This window comes from Camelus ferus, chromosome 4, assembly GCF_009834535.1.
Source record: "Camelus ferus isolate YT-003-E chromosome 4, BCGSAC_Cfer_1.0, whole genome shotgun sequence".
NCBI lineage: Eukaryota > Metazoa > Chordata > Mammalia > Artiodactyla > Camelidae > Camelus > Camelus ferus.
This window is the reverse complement of record NC_045699.1, coordinates 74630857-74654081: the sequence shown is the minus strand read 5'-3', so window position 1 is coordinate 74654081 and position 23225 is coordinate 74630857. Positions and strand designations below refer to the sequence as shown.

General features: G+C 61.1%; 2 protein-coding genes across 2 annotated transcripts; both read left to right on the top strand.

Annotated features, from left to right (window-relative positions):
* Nucleotides 1–3994: 3994 nt before the first annotated feature.
* LCN6 (lipocalin 6) lies at nt 3995–8488 on the top strand. Its single transcript, XM_032477377.1, has 5 exons — nt 3995–4084; nt 4282–4421; nt 6933–7003; nt 7527–7637; nt 7966–8488. Exons 1-5 carry the CDS (start codon nt 3995–3997, stop codon nt 8463–8465), a joined length of 912 nt encoding a protein of 303 aa, XP_032333268.1. The 3' UTR covers nt 8466–8488.
* A 443-nt stretch (nt 8489–8931) lies between these two features.
* LCN10 (lipocalin 10) lies at nt 8932–12901 on the top strand. Its single transcript, XM_032479145.1, has 7 exons — nt 8932–8979; nt 9504–9749; nt 10483–10622; nt 10949–11058; nt 11246–11353; nt 12319–12417; nt 12849–12901. The coding sequence occupies exons 1-7, from the start codon at nt 8932–8934 to the stop codon at nt 12899–12901; spliced, it is 804 nt and encodes a 267-aa protein (XP_032335036.1).
* Nucleotides 12902–23225: the final 10324 nt, after the last annotated feature.

Genomic DNA, 23225 nt, shown 5'->3' with positions numbered 1-23225 from the left:
ATTGAACCCAGGACCTTGGGCACCCACTCTACCCCTGAGCTATACACTCTCCCCTCTGCTGTGTTTATTTTAAAGGGATTCTGTCATTTCAGTTTGTATTTTTCCTTTCATCCAAGAGTATTTTTTAAAAAATAAAATAGACATTAAAAAAACCCCCGAACTTTGCTGTATTGGGGTCAAAGGAGGCTGTTTGTTGTACCTTCTACTTCATGGAGTTTACTGACACTTCTTTGTGGCCAATCCATTTTGTGCACGTGTCACTGCCTGCTGTCAAGGTGTACAATCAAATGTAAACCCTCAAGATCCGCCTCGTGGTTTTTTTTTTCTTTTTTGGTGGGGGGAGTAATTAGGTTTCTCTTATGTATTTTAAAATTAATTTTTATTTTATTTTTTATGGAGGTACTGGGAATCGAACCGAGGACCTTGGGCAGGCTAAGCGCAGGCTCTGCCGCTGAGCTGTACCCTCCCCCGCCTTCTGGTTTCTCAGGCCTTCTTCGTCCTCGCCTGCAGGGGGCGTTAGCCCGGCCTTGCTGAGAGCGGCGGGCGCACTTCTGCTGCTATTAGCGATCTCTGCTGGCTTTGCCTCGTATTTTGCTCTTGAAAGTTTGACTCAGTTAATTTCTCTCACCCTTGAAAGAAACTTGATTTTTTTTTCTTTTTGTAAATTTTTAAACTGAAGTATAGTTGACTGACAATGTTGTGTTAATTTCTGGTGTACAGCAACGTGATTCAGTTACACACATGCATACTTTTCCATATTCTTTTTCACTACAGTTTATTATGAGATATAGAGTGTAGTTCTCTATGCTCTCTGGAGGCTCTCGTTGTTTATCTGCTTCACATCTAGCAGTGAGCGTCTGGAAACCTGATCATTTTGCCTGGAAACTCGGAAGAATTTTTCTTTTTCAGTGAATTCCAAAATTCAATTTGTTTCCTGAGCCCAATCAGCTCTTATTCAATTTTTCCCTCTTTTTGCTCATTTCTGCTTAGTTACTTAAAAAAAAAACTTTCAAGACGTTCTTTTAATGCCTTTCAAACCTGTAGCCTATTTAATTCAGTTTTCTTGTTTTCCACGCCTCCCCGCCCTCCCCATGGTGGGATTTCCCACCGATGGCCTGTTTTTACTCTTGTTTTGGTTTCTTCTTCTAGCAGCCAAGTGTAAGACTGCTTAAGTGTGTTCGTGTCCCAGACGGGGCTGGCACTTCTGGCTCCTAACAAGATCCCAGTCCTTGTGCATCCACTAAAGGGAGTGCAGAAAATGCCCTTCAGTGGGTGGCAGTTTTAGCCGCTGGTGTGTGTGTGAAGTTTGCTCCGCTCTGCCTTGACGGACCCCACGTTCATAGGCGGTTTTAAACTCCCTATCCGCAGGCTGGAAAGGCCCCCGGGCGCTTGCCAAGTCTCCCCTCTCCCGGAAGTGCTGCCTTCCCCAGGCTGCCGCCCGCGCCCGTCCTGCCGCCCGCGCCCCCTGCGGCCCGCGCCCCGTCCGGCCGGCTGCGCCCCCTCCTGCCGGCCCGCGCCCCCTCCTGCCGGCCCGCGCCCCGTCCTGCCGCCCGCGCCCCGTCCGGCCGGCCCGCGCCCCCTCCTGCCGGCCCGCGCCCCGTCCGGCCGCCCGCGCCCCGTCCTGCGCCCGCGCCCCGTCCTGCCGCCCCGCGCCCCGTCCTGCCGCCCCGCCCCGTCCTGCCGCCCGCGCCCCGTCCTGGCCGCCCCGCGCCCCGTCCTGCCGCCCGCACCCCGTCCTGCCGCCCGCGCCCCGTCCTGCGCCAGCGCCCCGTCCTGCCGGCCGCACCCCGTCCATCCGTGTCCTTGTGGCAATTCTGCGGTCAGAGCAAATTTCCTCCGGGGTCTGTTTCAGCTCAGACTTTGGGGCTCGCCTGCCTCCCCTCGCCCCTGCGGGTTCCATCTCCCTTCGCAATTGTCCGTGGAGTCTCGAGACGGGGGCTTGAGAGCGACCTCTGGTGGCCTTTCGTGTTTTTACAGAAAGTGTGAGGTTTCTATTCATGGTTTGTGTGGTCGCTTTTTCCCTTTTTGGAAGATTGTGCAGAGAATTTGCTTTAATAATGGTCACTACCTTAGGTCACGCAGATGTCCTTTATCTACACCACCTTGTTGTTTGTTTCCTTTTTAACTTTATTTTTTCCTTTTTTGTTTGTTAATGAAGGGGGGGTACTTTTAGCTTCATTTATTCGTCTATTTTTTAAAACAGAGGTACTGGGGTTAAACCCAGGACCTTCGGCAGGCGAGGCACGCACTCCACCACTGAGCTAGACCCTCCCCTACGCTGCTTTTTATAGTTTTTATAGTTTAGAGTGTTACAAAACTACAGTACAATTTCAGACGTGGGTCTCACCTGGTTAAGCAGAGCGGTCCTAGCTGTGCTCAGTCTATCCTGTGGTCTGAACGTCTGTGTCCCCCCCCCCCCCCGCGCCCCCGCCAACGTCAGGAGCTGACATCCCAACCCCTGATGCGATGGGTTGGGAGGTGGGGCCTCGGGCAGGAGATGCAGTCCCGAGGCCCCTTACAAAAGCAACCCCGGAGCTCCCTCCCCCTCCCCCTCCCCCACGCGAGGACACAGCAAGGAGTCTCGACCCAGAAGACCTCACGTGGCCAGGCTGGCTCCCTGCTCTTGCGCGTCCAGCGTCCAGGACTGTGAGAAGTAAATGTCCGTTGTGTATACGCCACAGTCTGTGGGTTTTTGCTGCACGATTCCCGCGGGCCGGCAGCCTGCCTGGCTGCAGCGCAGGAAGCCTCGGCGGGTCCGCTTCCAGCATCCGTCCTTTCTGCTGCTTCTCGCGCGCCTTGTCTTTGTCTCCCAAGTGTTCTTCCTCAGGAAACTGAACTCACAAAAACAGTGGGAAAGGCTCATGTGACTTCTGGGCCATGCTTTCCTTTCACTGTCCCTTCGCACCAGGGACTGTCCCAGCCCGAGCTCAGGCTGCGGCTCTCGGGCGCGAGGCAGCGGAAGGCTTCGCGGCAAGTCTGTGGCCTGCGAGCCCACCTTTGTCACCTTTCCCGCGTGGCTCACCTCCTCAGCAGGGCGGGGTGCTGGCTTGTCGGAGGCCCCTCCTGGGGAGCAAGGCCTGGCGGGACCGGTGTCTGCCCTTTTCCTCGCCTTCCAAGCCCTGCCAGAGCTCCGGGGGGCCGACCAGCAGAGGGGGCTGGGAGGTGTGGTTTGCAGGGTCGCCCACCCCCAGGAGGACCCTGCCAGCTGCTTCCCTTTGGGTTTCGGGGCCTCGGACAGATCCTGCCCAGCCCTCTGTCCTCCGCTCCAGGCGGCCCTGGGGACGTGGCCAGGGCCCTGCCAGCTGAGGTGGGGGCAGCAGGGTGAGGCTGCCCGGAGAGTGAGCGGGTCTAGGGGCGGAAAGAACAGGGCATTCCGGGCCCGGTGCCGGCTGCGGTGGGGGCCGGAGGCCACGGCCAGCCGAGCAGAAGAGTGGGTGGGAGGGGGTGGGAGTGCTCAGAAAATTTGTGGGGGGCACTTTTGGTATTTTTAATGATTAAAACAAAAGATACGCAGAACTGTGGCTTCTGGAAGAACTCTTTGTTCTCTGCCTCTCCTCAGACTTGACCTTGGCCGGCTGCCGCCCATGGGGAGCAGGGTCTCTGGCACCCCCAGCCTGAGCGAGGGGGTGTTGGCTCCCCGCCGGGGAGGGGAGGAGAGGAGATGGTGCGGCTCCGAGCAGGATGCTTGTTCTGGAATCTTCCAGGTGGAGGGAAGGGTGGAGCATCAGGGAAGGCATGGAGTAGGAACGTAGAAGGGGCTCGGCACCCCCTCCCCAGGGCCCGCCCCCCACTCTCTGGCACCTGAGGGTGAATTCCGCCCCGCCTCAGGTAATGTCGCCACCTTATGAGAAGTGAGGCCAGGATGGCGTCCCGGTGGTTGGTGGCCGCCCACAGCAGGGCGTCAGAGCCATATAAACAGGCTTCCAGGGGCTGGAGCGACCTCTTAGCCGGCCGGGCCCCAGGTGTGTGCGCTGCTGCGTGGACCCCTGGGAGGATGGCGGGCGTGCTGCTGACTGCCCTTCTGGCTCTAGTCTCTGTGCCCAGGGCCCAGGCATTGTGGCTGGGGAGGCTGGACCCTCAGCAGGTAACAGTCCTCTCATGCCACACACGTCTGGGGCCATGTTTGTCTTAGTGGCCTGGACTCCTTGGGGCCACATGGCTCCTGGGCCCCCGTGGTGCCAGCTCAGACCACACGGGCTGCCGGGCCCCGGGCTCCCGGACCCAGAGGATGGCCCAGGGGTGGGAGGGACCAGCCTGCCTTACCCCCTCCTCCTCCATCAGCTTCTGGGGTCCTGGTACGTGGTCGCCGTGGCCTCGGGGGAAAGGGACTTTGCGGTGGAGAAGGCCACGAAGAACATTGAGGGGGTCGTGGTGACCCTCACTCCTGAAAACAACCTGAAGATGCTGGCCTCCCGGCACAGGTGGGGAGGCACCCTCCAGATCCCCCGTCCCCGCCCTTCCCTCCCTCCACCCTGAGCTCTGCTCTGAGCCCCACCCTCTGCCTGGCCTCTTGGGCCTGCATCCCCGGACTCCTGGCCTGGGCGCCCAGGTGGGACTCAGGCCTTCTCGCCTGGGGCCAGGGGCAGCCTCTGGCCGCCCTGCCTGCTGCTCCGGGTCCCCGGTCGGCTGGTTGGAGGGGTCTCTTCTTTGTGCAAGGCCCTGCTGAATCCCAGGTAAAGTGGGCCGTGCATCTGTGCCCAAGAGCCACTGGTTCTCTGGGAAATGGGATCCCCCGGGGGTGTGGTCACTGAGGCCGCTTGTCTGGTTGGGCTCGTGGCATCAGGCTGAGCCTCGGTTGACTCTGACCCGTGGAGCGGATCATGCGCCCGGCTGGAGGGAGTGGGGCGGGCGGGAGCGGGCAGGCGGCGGCGAGGGCGCTGTGCTGCGGGGGTGGGGTGGCCTCACGTGAGCACACGCGTGGTCTGACGCCGTGGACAGCACTTCCCTGTCAGCCCCTGGGTCCCTGCCCTCTTCTGAACCTTTTAGCGTTGTATTCTCTTTTGTCTTTGCTGACGTTTAGAAATTGTGGTAGAATAAACATTAGGATCTGCCACCTTAACCACTTCTAAGTGCACGGCTCAGTGGCACTCAGCACATTCGTGCTGTTGAGCAACCACCCCCACCATCCATCTCCAGAACTTTCTCGTCTTCCCAAACGGAACCTCTGTCCCCATCAGACACTCCCCCCCGCCCCCGCCCCGCCCCCAGCCCCGGCCCCACCACCTACTTTCTTTCTCTGCAGTTTGACTCCTCTGCACCTCGTGTGAGTGGAATCACACGATAGTTGTCCTTTTGTGACTGGCCTGTTTCACTCACATAATGTCCTCGTGTCCTTCAACCATGCTGCCGCCTGTGTTGGGATTTCCTCCCTTTTAAGAATGAGTAACGTTCCAGCGTGCGGATGGGCCACACTTGTTTATGCCGCCGTCCGTCGGTGGGCACCTGGGCTGCTTCCAGCTCGGGCACCTGGGCTGCTTCCAGCTCGGGCTGCAGTGAGCACACATCTCTTCGGGACGCTGCTGTCAGTTTCTGGGGGACACACCCAGGAGCGGGATTGCTGGGCCATGTGGTGACTATGACATTTTGGGAGGAACTCTGTTCCTTTTTACGGCTGTGTAGTTCTCGGTCCCGTGCTCTGCGGGCGGCTGCCAGGGGTCTCCAGGCTTCTGCAGCTGGAAACGCACTTTGGGGAGTCCTGTGAGCTGGCCTCAGAGGGTGAACCCTCGGGAGTCAAAGTGCGCCCGTCCTCCTGGAAGCTTTGCTCCGTGTCGTGTGAGGCCGGTCCCCTGAGCTGGTGCCAGCCCGGGGCGCCTGGTCCCTGTGTTCCTGGCCGTGTTCGTTTTTACCACCTTCTCTAACCTTGAGGACTTGGGGTTGGGGGAACCTGCTTTTCAGCCTTTGTGTTTCCTTTAACCCACTGTCTGTTCATACCTTTGGCATATTTTCCCTCGGGTGGGTTTTTACTGACTTGTAAGAACCCTTAAGTGTTAGGGATTTTGGCCACTGCCTGCGGTAAAAGGTAGTTGCAGATAGATTTCCCCGTTTGTTGTTTTTCTCAGACCATCAAGGAGTTTTGGATGGGAACGATTTTTTTTATCTTTGTGTGGAGGTAAACCAGGCTTGCTTTTTTAGGGCTTCTGGGTTTTGTGCGTGGTGAGTAAGGCAGCCTTTCCGCCTCTTGTGCCAAGAGGCCACGCACCTCCCTGGTGCACCGGCTGTGCCCTGGGGAGACGTGGGGCGTGACCGCTGTTCCCGAGAGGACAGCCCAGCTGCCCGGCACCCCGCACCCTGCAGCCCGCGTCTGCTCCACTCACCTGAGACGCTCTCTTCCTCACGCACCAGCCTCCTCTGTGCTTGGCTGTATCTCTGGACCGTCCGTCCCGTCCCTTCCATCTGTCTCTCTGTTCGCCGGTTCCGGGTCTCACAGCTCCGGGGTGCGCTTTGCTGGGTTACAGCTCCCTCTTGCTGGCGGCCCTTGCATTCACGCCTTTCCTGGTTATTCCTGTGTCTTCCCCGGAGCGCTGTGGTGAGCGGCTCCCGCTGCTCCGGCAAAAGCAGGTCTGATCATTCTCAGGGCTGACGGCTCAGGGCCACGGGCCCCTACTGGCTGCTGCATCCCTTTATCCAAAACTGCAGATGCCCCTGTTTGTCTGACTCTCGGGGGCTTCTGAGTCGTCTTCACGCGGGGCTGGAGGACCAGGGCTCTCGGGAGGCGAGGGAGCAACTTTGCACTTTGCCGGCCCTGGGCCGGCCCGCTTCCCTGACGGGTCGCTTTGGTGGAGAGCAGGGCTTCCGGGAACTGGGGCCACCAAGACAGAGGCCGAATCCCCTCTGTGAACACGATGGCCGCCGGCCAGTTCAGGGCGGCAGAACCTGCCTCCTCTCGTCCTGCGCCCAGACGCTGGGGGACGGAGGATCCCCTTCTGTTCCAGGCTGGAGAGGTGCCACCTGCACACTGTGGAACTGCTGAAGCAAAATTCCGGATGGGTGTTCTGGAACCCCTGTAAGACCGACGGCCGCTGAGGCCCCTCTGGGCAGCGCAGGGACGGCTGCGTTTCCCCGGCCGTCCTCGGGACCGGGGTTCTGCCGCCAGCCGCCCCGGGCCCTCTGTCCGGGCAGCACCCCCGCCCTCTGCGGGCAGGGCCAGCGGCTCGGGAAGGGGCGGGGCGACTCCGTCCCCGGCTTCAGTGCAGCTCTCCCCCGGGAAGCGGAAGGACCTAGTTTTGTCAGAGGTTTGGTGCCAACCCTGAGGTCAGAGGACAGCCGCACCTGGCACATTCAGCCGGGACCCCAGGCTTCCCTCTGTAGTGCTCTGGCCCCAGGGGGACAGGGTGAGGGGGCGTGAGCTGACATGAGCTGGGACTCACCTGCCATCCATCAACGCCATCCATCAACCACTGTGAGGCTCTGTGTGCTGGCACCTGGGGGGGTCCAGGGACCAGGGGGCCAGGGTTTGGGGCCCTTGCCTACTGGGAGGGGCCTCCCGCTGGGTCTGAGGCCCCTCCCTCGGGGCACCTCCTTCCTAGCCCTGGGTGTGCTGGAGTACCGGGTTCTGGGCACCAACTTCAGAGACTATGCCGTGGTGTTCACACAGCTGGAGCTGGCGGACGAGGCCTTTGGCACCGTGGAGCTGTACAGTGAGTGGGGCTGGGACGCCCCAGGCAGTCTGCCCGCCAGCCGCAGCCTCGCTGGGGGCTTCTGACTGTCCGCTGGCTGCACCGGTCCCCTGCCCGCCCTGGGCGACATGAGACAGTGGCCATGCTCTGCTCCTCACTCCCACTGGCCTCATCCCTGCTCAGGACCCTGCGTGGAGGGAGGGACGTGGTCCAGGGCTGGGGGAGGGCTGCACGTGGTCAGAGGCCTTGGGGTCAGAGGAGTGCAGGGTCCCTGTCCGTCCGAGTCCTGCTGCAGACCCGTCCTCCCCAGCCCCAGGCCTGGGTCTCAGGAGGGCGTCTTGCCCCGCAGGCCGGACAGAGCTGGCCAGCCAGGAGGCCATGAGCCTCTTCACCAAGTGGAGCAAAGGCCTGGGCTTCTTGTCTCAGCAGCAGGCCACGCTGCAGAGGGACCGTGAGTGTCGCCTCGTGCTGGGGGACGGAGCATGGGGCCACTCGCCAGCTTCTGCTGGACCTGGGGACCCTCCGGGCCTCAGGGAGCCAGGCAGGGGTCTTCAAGGAGTCACCTCCTCCCTGCCCAAAGTCGGGCTTGCGGGGCTGGCCCCCGTCTCAGGTGGGGCTCTGGGTGGTCAGTGGCTGCTCACTGTCCTGGGCGCCCGGCTGGGCAGGGAGACGCCCAGTACTCACAGCCGTCTCGCTTCCCCTGCAGTCACCTGTGCACACAAGGTCTTCCAGGTGAGCAGCCTTCCCGAGCACCCCAGGCTCCTGGGTGGTGGGAGGGGCCTGGGTCTCTCGGGGCCCCTTCTTTCCAGCGGCCCTGCTGCCATGCAGGCTGGGGGCCGGGGAAGCTGATGGCTTTCAGGGCGAGCCCGGGTCCCCTGTGCTCTTCTCGGTTTTCAGTGAATGCCACGGTCCCTGGGGACGGTGCCCGCCGTGTCCGGTGGAGGTGGCCAGACCCTGTTCTGCACACTCAGCTGCCCGGTTGCAGGGTGTCGGGCTGGCTGCTCCCAGGGGCGCTCTCTGCCGATTCAAATAAAGTGGTTCCACAATCCACGCTGATGCCTCTGGTCTGTGTCCCAGCCGTCAGAAGAGCTGTCGTGGAGTGGCCTTCTTGGGGCCCTGGTCGCTGCAGGGAGAGGAGGAGGGTGGGGTGGGCTCTCCAGGGCCAAACTGCAGGGCACAGAGCGGCTCTGGGACCAGAGCGCTGGCCTGCAGCCGTCCCCGCCGAGTCCCTCGGGGCTGGGAGGGCCTGGACCCAGGCCCTGGTCTGGAGGTGGGGGCTGGGCTGGAGGCGGCTGCTCCTTCTGCAGGGGTGACCATGGGCCCCGGGCAGACGGGGGGCTGGTCTGCCCGTGGTCCTGCTGAGGTGTGGGCAGGGCGCTGGGCTGAGGAAACTTGCATCGGTGCCCAGGGGGTGCTTGCTGGGGTGCCCGGGGCGTAGAGGCTTGGCTTTTCCTGGCCTGGGGCTCTGGGGCAGGGGCAGGGCCTGAGCCTGTCTGTCCTCCTGTGTTCTGGAGGGGCTGTGCCTCAAGTCCTGGCAGGAGCACGGGCCTTCGGGGGAGGCAGGCTGGGAGCTGGGGGCTGCCGTCGCTTGTGGTGAGGCGGGGTGCGCACTGGGTGCCTCACACGCACGCACACGTGCACACAGGCACATCAGTACCTGCCAAGGGCATCGGGAAGGCAGCCCTGGTGTCAGCTCCAGCAGCGGCTGAGCCCCGACTTCACAGAGGCCGTGCTTTCTGTGAGCGCATCTTCCCGTGAAGGGAGCCCCCGGGGTGGAGGTGCCCAGGAGCCTCCCAGCCTGGTGCATTAGCTCAGGGGACACGCGGTGACCCGAGGCCCAGGGGGGTGACCCGGGAACATCATAGCCTCCACCTTCGGCCGTCCCAGGCCGGCAGCGCCCACTGGCTGCTGTGCGGCTCCGAGGGCCCTCCCCCTTCCCCGCCCCGGGTTGGCCCACTAGGCTGGTGTGAGGCCGCAGGTTGCCTGGCTGCCCCTGGACATCCAGGCGGGTGGCTGAGGGAGGGGGCGACGATGCGGCTGCTGCCTGTGCTGGTCCTGGCGCTGGTGCTGGCTGTGGGGTCCCAGGAGCGGGAGCCGCTCCCCAGGGAGTCCCACAGTCTCAACTGGAGCAAGGTGAGCCTCGTGCCCCCACCCCGAGTCCTCTCGCTGGGGCAGGGCGGGCATCATCCGGAAAGAGCTGCCGGAGACTGTGGGCAGGGCCCCGGGCTGGGCAGGCTGGCAGGAGGCTCGGGCACTGGCTTCGGCTGGCCTGGCGGGGCTGCCCACCTGGCCTGTCCCTGACCTCCGGCGGCCTCCTCTGGGGACAGGCTGGGGCTTCAAACTCAACTGCCAGCCATGGGCCATAAGGGCCAGGAGCTCTGAGAAGGGGACAGACAGGGGCCTGAGGTCTCCCGAGGTGCCTGGTGGGCAGAGGGGAGGCAGGCAGCAGGGCATGTTCTGGAACAATGAGGTCGCCGGCCGGGTGAAGGTTCCGGAGGGGGCGGCCATGGGCACAGGCAGAGTAGACGTGGTGGGCAGGGAGCCCGGGTTTGCTGCCAGAGGAGTCGGGAGAATGGTGCGGGGCCAGCTGGGAGGGACGGGACCCCGCCAGGCCCATGCAGGCAGGAAGCTCCGACACACGGTGCCCACTGGCCCAGCCCAGGGACGCCCCAGACCCCAGACCAGCTGCACATCTGCCCCCATTGCCTGGGGTGACACTGGGGGCCCCGAGGCCGGGCCGTGCCAGCCTGTGAGTGCTGGATGTGGGCTGGGCCTCAGCGAGGGACACTGGTCCTGTGGGTTCTCGGGGACCTAGGGTGGGGGCAGAACCAGTGTGGCAGCCTGCCCCCCAGCACCTTCTCTGCAGTTTTCGGGGTTCTGGTACATCCTTGCCATTGCTTCCGACGCCCGAGGTGTCTTGCCGGGCAGAGACAAGAGGAAGCTGGGGGCATCTGTGATGAAGGTTCACACAGCAGGCCAGCTGAAGGTGGTCCTCGCCTTTAACGGGTGAGTGGGCGAGGGTGGGGGCCAGCATGTCCTTTGCACTCTGAGCCCAGGGAGTAGAGGAAAGGGGGCTGAGTGGGGTTGGGTTCAGCCTGGAACTCCCACAAGAACTGTCTCAGAAACCCCAGCGCCCACGACTTCCCACCCTAAGACTCCAAGGGCCGATTTTGGGAGGGGCGGCCGCTGTCCCGGGGCCTCCGTGGGCAGTGGGTGTTTGGAGCGTGTCCCCTGAGCTGCAGGACCGGCGCTGGCCCAGGGTGAAAAGTCCCAGAACAACGGGGCCCGGAAAGGGCTCCCTGGCCGCGAGTTCACAGCCCCTCTCCCCTCAGGGCGCGGGGGTGCCAGGCACACTCGCTGATTCTGCGGAAAGACAGGAAGAAGGCCGTGTTCAGGAACACCTGTGCGTACCGCTGGGGGGTGGCTGTCCATGGGCTTCCTGGCCACCGAGACCCTGGGTGGCCCACGACAGCGCTGGCCCCGGCTGTCCTCCCCAGGGAATGTGGGCCAGTGGGGACTGACGCTCAAGGGCCTGGGGCCTGGGCCAGGAGTGGGGCGTCCTTGCGTCCTTCCAGACGCCCCTGCTGTCCGGGCTCGAGCCGGCAGCTCTGTGCCTCTCCCCCGCCCAGTGAAGGGGGTGAGGGGCTTCCGCGTGCTGTCCACCGACTACCATGAGGGCGTGGTCGACGTGCGCCTGGGCCGCGCGGAACAGACCGCCAAGATGTTGCTGCTCTTCAGTGAGTCCAGCGCCAGGGCCCCAGAGGCCGGGGCCCTGCGCAGACGGGGGGTGAGGGCCCTGGAGAGAGGGAGGCCTCTGCCATGTCCTCACACGCAGGCAGGGGGAGCTCTGGCCTCATCTCCTAAGGGCACCAGTCCCACCATGAGGACCCTGTGCTCGTGACCTCAGCTGACCCCCCTCACCTCCCAAGGCCTCCTCTCACTCCGCCACTGGGGCTTCAGCATGTGAATTTGGGGGACACAAACTCACAGCCCACAGCAGTCGGTCACGGCCTGGGGTGGGTGCGGCATGGCAGGACGGAGGGTGGGGCTGGCCGGGCTGTGAGCAGAGGCTGGGGTGGGCGGCAGAGCCCGGGGCCCTGGTCCAGGAGACCCTGCGCGCTAGGCAGCTCTGGGTGGTGGCCCCCAGGGCTGAGTGGGGGAGGCCCTTGCAGAGGGGAGGTCGGAAAGCCAGAGGCTGGAGAGGGGCGGGCTGTCCACGTGGATGCAGAGGTCCCCAGGCTGATGGCAGGATGAGGGGCTGGCGGTGATGAACCAGGAGGAGGTTCTGCCCCGGATGAACAGGTGGGATGGAGGGGCAGGAACCCACTTCCAGGCGTGGGGGCTGGGGTCGGGGCGCCCAGCAGCCCTATTGGAGAGGGTGGGAGGGGGTCCCGGGGAGCCTCAGTCAGATGGACGCGGCTAGGGAGGGGTGGCAGAGGGGCCTGGGAGAGCAGAGGGGGCCCTGCGTGGGGACCCTGCGTGGGGACCCCACCTCCTGAGCCTCTCTGGGGACCTGCCTCCTGCTGGCTCGGAACAGAGGCGCCTCCTGCCGCCCGCCAGTCTCCATCTTCCACTGAGCGCCCCCTTGTCTCTGTCCTGAAGCCTCAGGGGCGTTTTGGGGCTGCGGGGGTGGTGGGGGTTGGGGCGCAGCCTCACGTGGCAGAACGGGAGACTCGGACGTTGTGCCTGCTCCGCACCGCAGGCAGACAGAGCACGTCCAGCTTCCTGACTATGAAAAAGTTCATGGACATTTGTGAGACTCTGAAGCTCACCAACCGCATGGCTGTCCTCCCGAAAGACGGTAAGGTGGTGCCACGAGGCGCTTGGGCTCAGACAGGGCCACTCCTGGCCCCACGCCCACCCTGTCGCGGATGGAGGGACAAAGGGGGGATGGTGGCATTTTTTAAAGATCTGAAGCCACAGTGAAGGCACGGCCGAGTGCGTGTGCCCCTTCTGCCTCCGGTGGCACCCAGAGCACACATGCTGCGTTGGTCTGGTCTTTGTGTGGGGCTGGGGGCCAGGGCTGCATGGCTTTGCCGTCTGTGGTGCCCACGACACCGGGGAGAGCCGGCAGCACGTGCATGGAGCCGGCCCGACCCTCTCATTCCTCTCTCACAGCCTCCTGTGCGCACACTGTCCTGCCGTGAGAGCAAGCTGCTGTCCACCAGCTCTCCCCTTTAAAGCTCGACTTGTGGTCCCCCTGGACCCTGGGAGCATTGTTCCAAATTGCAGGTCTGCATATCCAACTGCTTGCTGAGAGGAGTTTGGTGACCCCAAGCCGTTGATGGTGCCACGACTTGAGCCCAGCAGGGCCCTTTATCATCACGAAGGGATAGGGGTGGGAGGGCACGTGCTGACTGGCCAGGGGATGCCAAGCCAGGAGCCTCCCTTCTGCCTGTGTCCTCTGGATCCCCTGGCAGAAACACGCTGCCAGTCCCTTACCTGCTGCGAAACAGACCACGGCCGGTCCAGTGCGGCCTGCCTCGTGCTTTCTCTGCAGCGTCTCTGCCACCTTCCGTGTCTTCCTTGACATCCTGTCCTTGCTCAGGAAGCCATTCGCCTAGCGCCGCGCATTCACGTGGTGGGTGTGGTGCTGGCCGTGGGGGGCAGTGAGCGAAACAGGCACACGCAGCTCCGTCACTGGGGGATGCAGACACCAGCGCAGTCACCCGAGCACACAGTTACAGGCCCAGGGAGACACGCTTACAGGTACCAACTGCAAAACAATGGCAGGTCCCACCTGTTCCGGGACAGGGATGAGGAGTCAGAGAGAGCTTCTTGGAGGAAGAGACATTCGAGCTGAGAAATGAAGGGTGGTGGGAGTTAAGAAAGTGATGGTGGGGCTCGGGGAACAGGGCCTCCCTGGAAGATAAACGGTCTTTGAAAAACCCCAGAGCGGTGGAGATGTAGATGGGGACACGGATTCTGGGCCACTTGGAAAGGCAACGCGGTGGTCTGGAGAAGACCGGGGTGGGCCGGAGCTTGAGCAGCCCTGGGACACCCAAATGCAGGTGTTCTGGGGGGAGGTGGAGTCCAGGCCTGGGTGAGAGGCAGATACTTTGGCGTCACCCATGTGTATTTGGTGACGAAGGTGGCAGGCATGGATGAGATCACCTGAAGAGAAAACAATAGGATCAGTCAGCTACTGCCGTGTAACAAACAAGCACAAAGTCTTGGTGCCATAAACCAGTTTAGCTTTCCCGCCGGGGTGTCAGCTTGGACCGGCTGGCTCCAGCCGGGCTCACCTGTGCTCCATGGTTCTCAGCTGGATCTCTTTTCACAGGTTTGTGTTGGCAGGAGGTGGGCTGGTCTGAGCTGGCTTAGCTCCGCAAGCCCCTTGTGCTTTAAGTGGTGGGCTGACCGTGGCGTGCTGGTCTCACAGCAGTGGCAAAGGCACACAGGTCAGGAAGGAGCCGGAATCCTTCAAAAGCTCGACACAGGCACAGAGTCACTCTGCCGCGTCCTCCGAGTTGCTGCTCAGTCCTTGCTCTCGGCCACACCAGCTCACCTCCCTTCTGCGCCTCGAGGGTCTTCCCCCACCTTCTGTCTCATGTTCCCCAAGTCTCATCCAGCCAGGACGCGACGCTTGAATCCAGGGTCTCGTGGTCTGTGTCCTGCAGGGGTCCCCTACGTCACACACCTTCCAGCCAGAGTAGGAGTGACCCTGGCCCAGGGCTCAGCACTGGGGACCAAGAGCAGGCGAAGGGCTGGGCGATCCTGTGGGGGAAGGGTGGCGGGCTCCGCGTCTGCTGGCAGGCTGGGTCTCTGGGGGTGGGTGTCCCTGAAGCCCTGGCTTGGTGGCTCCGATGCGTTGTCCTCAGGGCTCTGTCCTCTGAGACACTTCTCTCTCATGTGTTCACTCCCTTCGGCCACGTCTGAAGGAGGCATCAGGACACACTTCAGTGTGCGACGCCCTCGGTCTGTTTCCTGCCTGGAGAAGTTGCCCTGAGGCATCACGTGCCCACGTCTCAGCTCCGGGCTCTTCTGACACATGGAGGGTTTTCTGTGTTTGATGCCAATGTCCTCCAGGTGCCACGAGCCAGCCCCAGGGTCCTTAGGAAACATGCCTCTCTCTCCAGGTGTGATGGCTGGGATTTGGGCTCTCAGCCTAGAGCATCCTGGAGGCCCTTGTGTGCTCCTTGAGAACCTCCCTGGCACCTGAATTCTTCTGCGGGTTTGACAGAGACATCGCACCACGATCTTGGCTGGGTCTGCGCCCTGTGGCCGTGTCTCACTGTGGCACCAGGGCTGGGTTTTATTCCCTGTTTTAATGCCCACGTACTAGATTTGGTATCAGGCCAGACTCAACCCTCCCCTGGGGTTTACACTGGGAATGAGAGCCCCTCAGATCTTGGGGGACCCCTGCTCACCCCTCGCATGTGGGGCCCATTCCCCTGGGTAGCCTCGCGCGCTCGCACGCACACACACGCGCACACACACTGACTGACTGCCCTGAGGGGGGAAGTGAGAGGGGTGAGAAGGAGGTTGGGGGCAGCTCTGCCAGGGGCAGGGGTATCCAGCATCGTAGCAGCATGCCCAGGCCCACAGAATGGGGAAGGGAGAGATTGCAGGCTGATGGGGGGGGGTCCCCTGGGCACTGCCTGGGCTGGGGTCACCCCTAGAGCTCCCTGGAGAAGACAGGGTCTGGGGGTCCTGGAACAGGGATGAGACCACCTATTGTGGAGGGGCTACGGGAGATGAGGCCTCAGCTCCCTCTCTGTAAAGCGGGGTGCCGAGACGGGGGACCCCTAAGGTCCCACAAGCTTGCAGAAGAGTCTGTTGGACTTCGTTCTCCATCTGTGACCCACTGTCCTCCAGGTCCTTGGAAAATGCTTTCTACCCTCTGAGGTCCTCTGAGCAGGGGCAGTCTGGGGACTTGGGGGACTAGGGACCTGGGGGTGCAGAACATGACAGAGCCCTGGACCACTCACTGGGGACCATGGACAAGACCCTCCTTGTTGGCAACCAGGATGTTGCCTTTCTGGGGATGATGGGAATGTTCAAAAACTCGGTTTTCCTGAAGCCCGCACAGAGCTACCAACACCCTAAGCATCGCTGAGTTGCACACTGGGGTGGACGAACATCACAGGGTGAGACGCGCATGTCTGTGAAGTTGTGAAAAGGGAGGCGTCAGGCTGATCTGGAGGCAGCTCTGCCCCTCAACCCAGGCAAAGGGGGGCCTGGAAGTGCTCCCACAATGGCGCCCACAGGGCTGCAAGGAGTTCCCGCCGCTGGGGCTGGGGCAGAGCCCGCGGCGAGGAGGGAGTCCTGGCCTCGCCCCTCTGGCTCTGGGAGCGTTCCCTCCGTGACCTGCAACAGCTCCCCTTCCCCGAAACAAAGAAGGCAGACGGGGCCCTGCAAACTGTGAGCAAGACAGAGCTCGTGATTTCTCTAGCTTATGAAAGGTGGTGGTTGTCGAACTGACCCCTGGAACTTAGCGGCCCGCCTGGCCCGCTGTCGGGCGGTCCACGCTGGGGCTCCAAGCCAGCTACCGGCCGAGCCAGCCGAAGCCGCGCGCACACGGATGCGGGTGCTGTGTCCCGTGGGGGCCGTGACCTGCACCATTGTTGGCGAGGACGTCAGCGCTTGCAGATGGGCACGGCTCACCGCTGGAGTCTGAAAGGTCAGTGGCTGCGGTTTTGGAGACACATCCTGTTGCTTTGTCTGGGTGCCCCTTCCTCGTGGCTGGAAGTCAGCAGTGGTGCTGCCTGTGACGGCCTGGGGAACTCTCCCCAGCTCTACTTGAGGGTTCGAACAGTCACCGACCAGAGGGATGGGTCACCATTAGGTCGATCGGACCCATCCTGGAGCCGGGAGGGTGGTCAGCACCCTGGAGGACACTTGTCTGTGTTGGGGAGAGGGGTGCACGGAGGGGGAAAGGGTACCGAGTTCACCACCAGCATCATGACGCTGTCCCGCCGTGCACAGCAGCCCGAGCACACCGCCAGCCCTCCTCACTTGTCGCCAAGCTGCCCAGGAGAGCCCGGGAAAAAGGCATTCAACGCCTACAAGGAGACAACGAGCTGCCCCAGCGGCTCAGTCGCCCGCAGGCTGACCGTGTGCCTGACTGCAGCCCGTCAGACTCCTGGGGCGTCCGGGGGTGGCCGGGGTTGCAGGCGATGGCTATTTTTCCTTAGAAATATAAAATTATGATGAAAACAAATTGCCTTCTATTTAATGTGAAATTTTTTTTTGGATTCTGATTATATGAAAATCAGAAAATGCTGGAAACTCAGAAGTAGGAGTTAAAAATCCTCTTCTGTCAGCCCCCCCACCAGGGGGCAGCCTTCCTGACGGTACTTGGTATGTGGGCTCATGAAACTTGAAAAAGGAAAGAAATGGGAGAGCATCTCTGGGCCAGTCCCAGGGTGACTGGGACAGAGGAGCCCTCCTGCCCGCCCTGCGTGCTCACGTCCTCAAAGTGCCCACGTGGGCACACTGTGGGCAGTCAGGGAGAGGGGGGGTCCGGGGCCGCAGAGAGGGTGGCTTCTCGAGGCTGCTGGGTGTGAGCCGGCCCCTTGCCCACCTCCCAACGCCGCCTCCCTCACTGTGAGGGGGACTTGGGGACAGCCCCTTTCAGGGCCAAGGCCAAGGGCACCATCGGCCCTGGTGGATGCTGGGCCCTGGCCGGTAGCAGCCGGAGGGGTGGGCAGGGCTTCCCTGGAGCACCTCTAACACTAACGCGCCCGCCATTTGGTCTAGAAACTCCAATTTTGGAAACTTATGAAATTCCTCCTGCTCGTGCCCGAAACGTGGATGATGTTCCCTGCTCGTAAGTGAGAGGCGGTGTGTTTTCGTGCAGAGGCCGTCACTCTCGTGTCAGCGGTGGAACTGGAGGGCTGGGACGCTCCGGAAGGCGCCAGCAGTGGTCAGAGGCGGGTGTGCCCTGGGTGGCGGGCGGTGCGGATGGGGACTTGGCTCCCTCCCCCGTGTGCCTCTGCGTGTGCGTCTGCTGGCCACGGAGGGCAGAGTTCTGGACAGGTAAACGGTGGCGTCTCTCCTTACACGTGTCTTCAATATTGAGAACACTTGTTTTTTCCCCAAAGCTGATACATCGTGGCAGAAGATCTCCCAAGAAGGCTGTAAGACCTCGACGCTTTAGCTCTCTCGTTGCCCGTTTGTCCACTCCTCACCTCAGGCATTAGGTCAGCTTCACACTTTCACGATTCTGTGCAAGGCGGGGATAAGGGTCTTACTCATATGCCTTGATCTGCATTTCTGAGCCTTTCACCAAAAAGAACTTTCTGCATCACAAAACGTTCACGTCCACCTGGAGCCCAGAAGGGACCTTCCTGGCGCTCACCTGGGGGAGGCAGATGCTCAGAAAGGAGGACAGAGGGTGGGGCATCCCTCGCGCAGCCCCTGTTCTCAGGGCCCCACCTGGACGCCAGCGCCCACTGCTTGGGGGAGCGGGAGAAACCGCCGTTCGGAGGCCGGAGGCCTGGCTACCCTGGGTCTGCCCGGCCCTGCCTGGACCTGCCCGGCCCTGCCTGGTTCTGCCCGGCCCTGCCTGGGTCCACCCGGCCCTGCCTGGACCTGCCCGGCCCTGCCTGGGTCCGCCAGGCCAGGCCAGAGTTCCTGGGAGGCGCACCTAGTGGTTTCATGCTGCCCCTTTCTGGGGGGTTCCCACCTGTGGCTCCTCCTTCCCTCCCTCCTACTTCTCTGAGTGCCTCCTGGGGTCCTCAGGCAAAGTGCAGAGACAGTTTGGGGGCAGTGATGGGGCTGGCCCACCAGTCCCCTGCCCGGGCCTTTCCCAGCTGCAGAGCGAGGTGTCCAGTAGACAGGAAGACGTCTGGCCAGGAGCTTAGGGTGCTCCCAGGAAGGCCCCTCCTCCCTGGCCAGCCAAGGCTGTCCAGCCGGGGCCCCTGTACTGACCACATCAGGGGGCCTGCTGAGGTCCCAGGTGCCAGCCCCTGGGAGAGCCTGCCTACAGGAATCCCGTTCCCTGGGATCTGCTCTGGGAAGGGGGACTCCCCACACCGAGGGAGCAGCGGGGCAAGGTTGGCAGAGCTGCCCCGGGAGGCCACGTCCGCTGGCATCCACCTGGCAGCAGAGACGGGCGGACATGGGTCTAGGTGGCCTCTGGGCACGGCCTTGTTTGTGTGACATTCTCCATGACACAGAGCACGCCGGCGCACAAAGCCATCCAGTGTCCAGGTAAGCCGGGGAGCCTCGCAGGGGCTCAAGGTGGAGAACGAGCCGGAACGCAAACACAGCTTGACCTTTCCTGGAAGCCGCGCCTTGCCCGCGGGGCCCTGGGCTCCCCTCCGGGCGGGCTCCCGGCTCGAGTCCACATCTGGACTCGGCTCAGCTGGCCGACGCCCCAGGGCCTCGTGAGCCCAGGTCGGGGGAGGGGGGAGACCCGAGCCACCAGGACACGCACCAGCTGTGCAGAGCACCCCCTGCCTGCCGTGGGGGGTGGGGCGGGGGCCAACCCTGGAGCCCTGGGAGGCTCGACGGGGCAAATGGACGCACGGCCTGGACAGGGAGCAAAAGCAGTAAACCTTCTGGACGCAGGTTAGATCTGAGAACGCGCGATCAGGGGGGTGGGAAAGCCAGCAGGCCTCCACACCCCACGGCCGGCAAGGGCCGCGCACACCCCGTCCGAGAGCACCCGCCACACGTGACCCGGCCCTGCCGGCCCCCCCCCGGGCTCCGGTTCCTGGCGTCCCCGCCGTCCCGACGCCGCTCCCTGTGAAACGCCTCTCCACCAGGCCCCGTAAAGAGCACAGGGAGGCGGCTCAGAGCCTGGGGGACGGACATTCGCTCTTCCTGCCGATGGTCGTGGCGACGAACAGAATCAAGAAACAACCAATCATAAGAGAGGGAAAGAGTTTCACCCGAGGCAAGCGCAGGCCCAGCGCGGAAGCCCGCGTCCCAGGCGGCTCTGGGAAACGGTCCCGGAGATGCAGGTTCCAGCCCAGTTTTATGTCCTGTCAAGAACAAGGAGTGCTGACCGGTTAGGGACACGTTTCTCCAAGGTTTCAAAAGAACCCCGCTCAGATCGGCAAGTCCACGTCCAGCGAGTCGGTGTGGCCCTGGCCCCCGGGCAGGAGTCAGCATGGAAGGAGGGCCGGCACTGGCGTCCCAGGAGGAGGGGCACTTGGTCTTTAGTTTCAGCCTGGACGCCCTTCACCCCTGACCCTTTCCTTTAATAACGAAAGCAGATGCACAGTGCTTGCTGGATGGGCCGCACGCAGGCTGCTGTGGTCAGCGTCACGCTCACATTAACCCACGTGTAAGCCGGAGCGGCGTCCCCAGACCCCAGTGTGTGAACATCTCTTCTATCAGTCGGAACACGTGAGACACGTGGCTTCCGACACAGGTGTGCTGAGTGTGGCTCTGCTGTAGGTTTGGGCTGTAAATGGGAATTCTGATCAGTTCCACTTGGTGTGATCACCATCAAAACAGCATAAAACCACACGGTGTGAGGACACACGTCACACTATCCAGCAATCCCAGACAGAGGGGGCTGGGTCTGGACTGGACTGGGATGAGGGCGGTCTACCTCGGGGCGTGGACCTCTGACCCCGGACGTGCAGGAGCCTCCCGGGGGCCCTCCGAGCACAGAACTACGGGCCCAGGGTGCGCCGGGGCACTGCCACGTGGTGCCTGGTCACGGGGCCGCTGGATCAGGACTCCGGGCACCACGCCTGGAATCCCTGTTGTCCATGGCAAATGCCGTCGGGCTCAGGCTGAGATCGGCCCCTTCCGTTTCAATCTCTTCACCCCCTGACCACCCTCCCCTTCTATACCCTTGGCCACGTTTCTGTCCAGTCGGTTGTCCTTCTCTCGTTGGTTTGTGGGAGTCCTTGGCGGACCTGCGTACAGACACTTTGCAGTAACCAAGCGGCCAGCGTTGCCTTCGGTCACTGGCCCTCCTCTGTCTGGACTCTATGTACCCGGAGGACTTCCTTCTATGTCACACAGGCATTGCCCTCACTTTCTTCTTTTAAAAAACAGTTAATTTTGTTTAGTGGAGGTGCTGGGGGTAGAACCCAGGACCTCGTGCGTGCTAAGCACGCGCCCTGCCGCTGAGCCACACCCTGCCCCTGCCCTCACTTTCTTTGACAGATGTTTTACAGGTTTGTGTTTCCCAGCTAAGCCTTTTAATCTGCCAGGAGTTACCTGGGTGTGGTGTGAGGTAGGAACTGCGTTTGTGTGTCTTTTCCACGTGGATAACAAGTTCTGTTTGTCTAATGTTGTCCCCACACACACTGTCGTCCCCTGTGCTACAGCTGGGTTTGCCCAGGGCGCCCGGGCCTGCTGCTGATCTGTGGATCTATTGCTCGGTCCTGTGACAACACGCCTTCTTTTTCTTCTTTTTAATCCTATAGCTTATTTATTTTATACATCATAGTTTGTATCTCTTAACCCCCTTCCCCACTCTCCCCTCCTCTCCCCGCCAGCGACCAGGCTTTGTTCCCTGTATCTGTGAGTCTGTTTGTGTTTGTTTGTTATATTCACTAGTGTGCTGTAGTTTTAGATTCCACATTTAAGAGATACCTACCGCATTTGTCTTTCTGTGACTTACTTCACTGAGCATAGTTCCCTGTGAGTCCATCCATGTTGCTGTGAACGGCAATACTTCATTTTTCATGGCTGAGTAGTACTCCAAGGCACATACACACACCTTTACCTGTTGATGACTTGGGCGGCTTCCCCATCCCAGCAGTTGTAACTAGTGCTGCCGTGAGCACTGGGCGCGTGTCGCTCTCTGAATGAGTTTTTCTTTTCTCAGCTGGACGCCCAGCAGCCCGCAGCTTGCCTCCTCTTGGCCGTGCTGCTCCTCGCAGAGTGCTGGGACCCGCCGGGCGCGCCCTCCGCGGCCCCCTTCACTGTGGCCTGAGGTTTTCTTCACTCTCTAGCTGTCATTTACATCACCTCATCACCCCTCATGCTGTTTGATTGTTGCTTTTCTAAATGTTTTTGCAGTCTTGGTAGGAGTTTACCTATTTTAATGCCTTTTTCCCCCAAAGCAGGTTTCACTTTTGTGGGTTCTCTCTATTTTTCTTTATAGTCTAGCTCACTGGTTCCGGTCTTCACTATTTTTTATCTTCTAATGTCTTTGGGTTATTTTTATTGTTTCTAGATTTGAATGCATAACCCACTTACTTTCATTTTTCTTGTTGTTTGATAAAAGCATCTGAGGCCATAGCTGTTTTCCTCTGTGTGTTTCTGTGATGGTGCTGTCCCCATCCACGGGGGCTGCCAGGACAGGAGGGCACAGGGTGGGCGGGTTAGACAGCAGACTCTCGTTGCTCACAGTTCTGGGGGATGGCGCCGCCATCCTGGTGCTGTCAGGCCCGCTGTTGGGTGAGGACCTGCTCGCTCACTGATGGTGGTCTTCTGGGAAGGGGTGAGGGGGCTCTTTGGGGCCTTCTTATAAGAGCCCTAATCCCACTCGTGGGGGCTCCACCCTCACGACCTAATCGCCTTCTGAACGCCCCACCCCCTAACACCATCACGCTGGGGACTAGGGTTTGGGGAGCACACAGACGTTCCAACCACAGTGTGTGTCTTTTCTTTTAATATCTGCCATGTTTATAGTTTTTTGGTTTTAAATATTCTGCATTTTTAAAAAATTGTGATTTCCTCTTTAACCCACAAATTGTTTAGGGGCATTTTTAAAGTTTGGATTTGCCTTTACGGACCACTCTGTGCGTTGAGGATTTCATTTCACTGCTTTGAGGTCAGACAGGGCAGGCCCCGTCGTCTCGGCTCAGGAGTTCCCCGTGCTACCGGGATGTGGGCGGCTTTTATGATGACCGCGTGTGTATCTAGAAGAATGTCGTTCCTTAGCTGTGGCGGGCACAGGGGCTTTGTAGACACGCTCTGTCGTTTGGTGCAGAAGGTTCCACGCTGGCGTGAACGTCGGGCCTGCAGAGCCCTGCTTCTCAGGCAGAAGGCCTGATGTCTCCCGTCCTGACCCCTGACTGCGCTGTGTCAGCAGCCCTCGTCTCCCGTCTGCCTGGGCTGGCCTGTATTTGGACGCCGTGCGCCCTCGACTTCACGGCACTGTGCTGTTGGTTCCCTTTTCATCCTTACTGAGGCGTTTTGCCTTAAGTTACCTTTTATCCGGTTGGCATCTTTGTCTTTACAATGCATTAGCTATTCACCCACCCCATCTCCATTCTCACGGAAAACACAGTTCTCACTGGCTTAAGGTGCATTTCTTTTGTTTCTATGAACTCATGCAAGCATACATCATTTTGTTTTGTGTGCGTTTAAATATCCACTAAAACGTCTTTGCTCCCCTCCTCACTTTAAACAAGCTCTCAGTGCTTTCAAGGCAGTAGAGGATCAGAGTTGCTGGCATCGTGCGTGTGTGGAGGTGCACACGTGTGCACGTGTCTGCGTGGGCACGAGAGGATGGGTTTCTTCTTGTTTTCCAGAGCTGCTGCCCTCTGGGTACTGTCCTCAGCGCCATTTGCTGCCCACTGGAGGCTGGGGTTGCTCAGTCTGCTCCAATATCTCACCTTCTCTTTTGCCTTTTTCTGTTTCCATTGATTTCATCAGAACCGTCTTCCGGTCACGAACCCTCTTTACCGTGTCAGGTTCTGCATTTATCCATCGGATTTTTACTCACCACAGTGCTCACTCACCTTC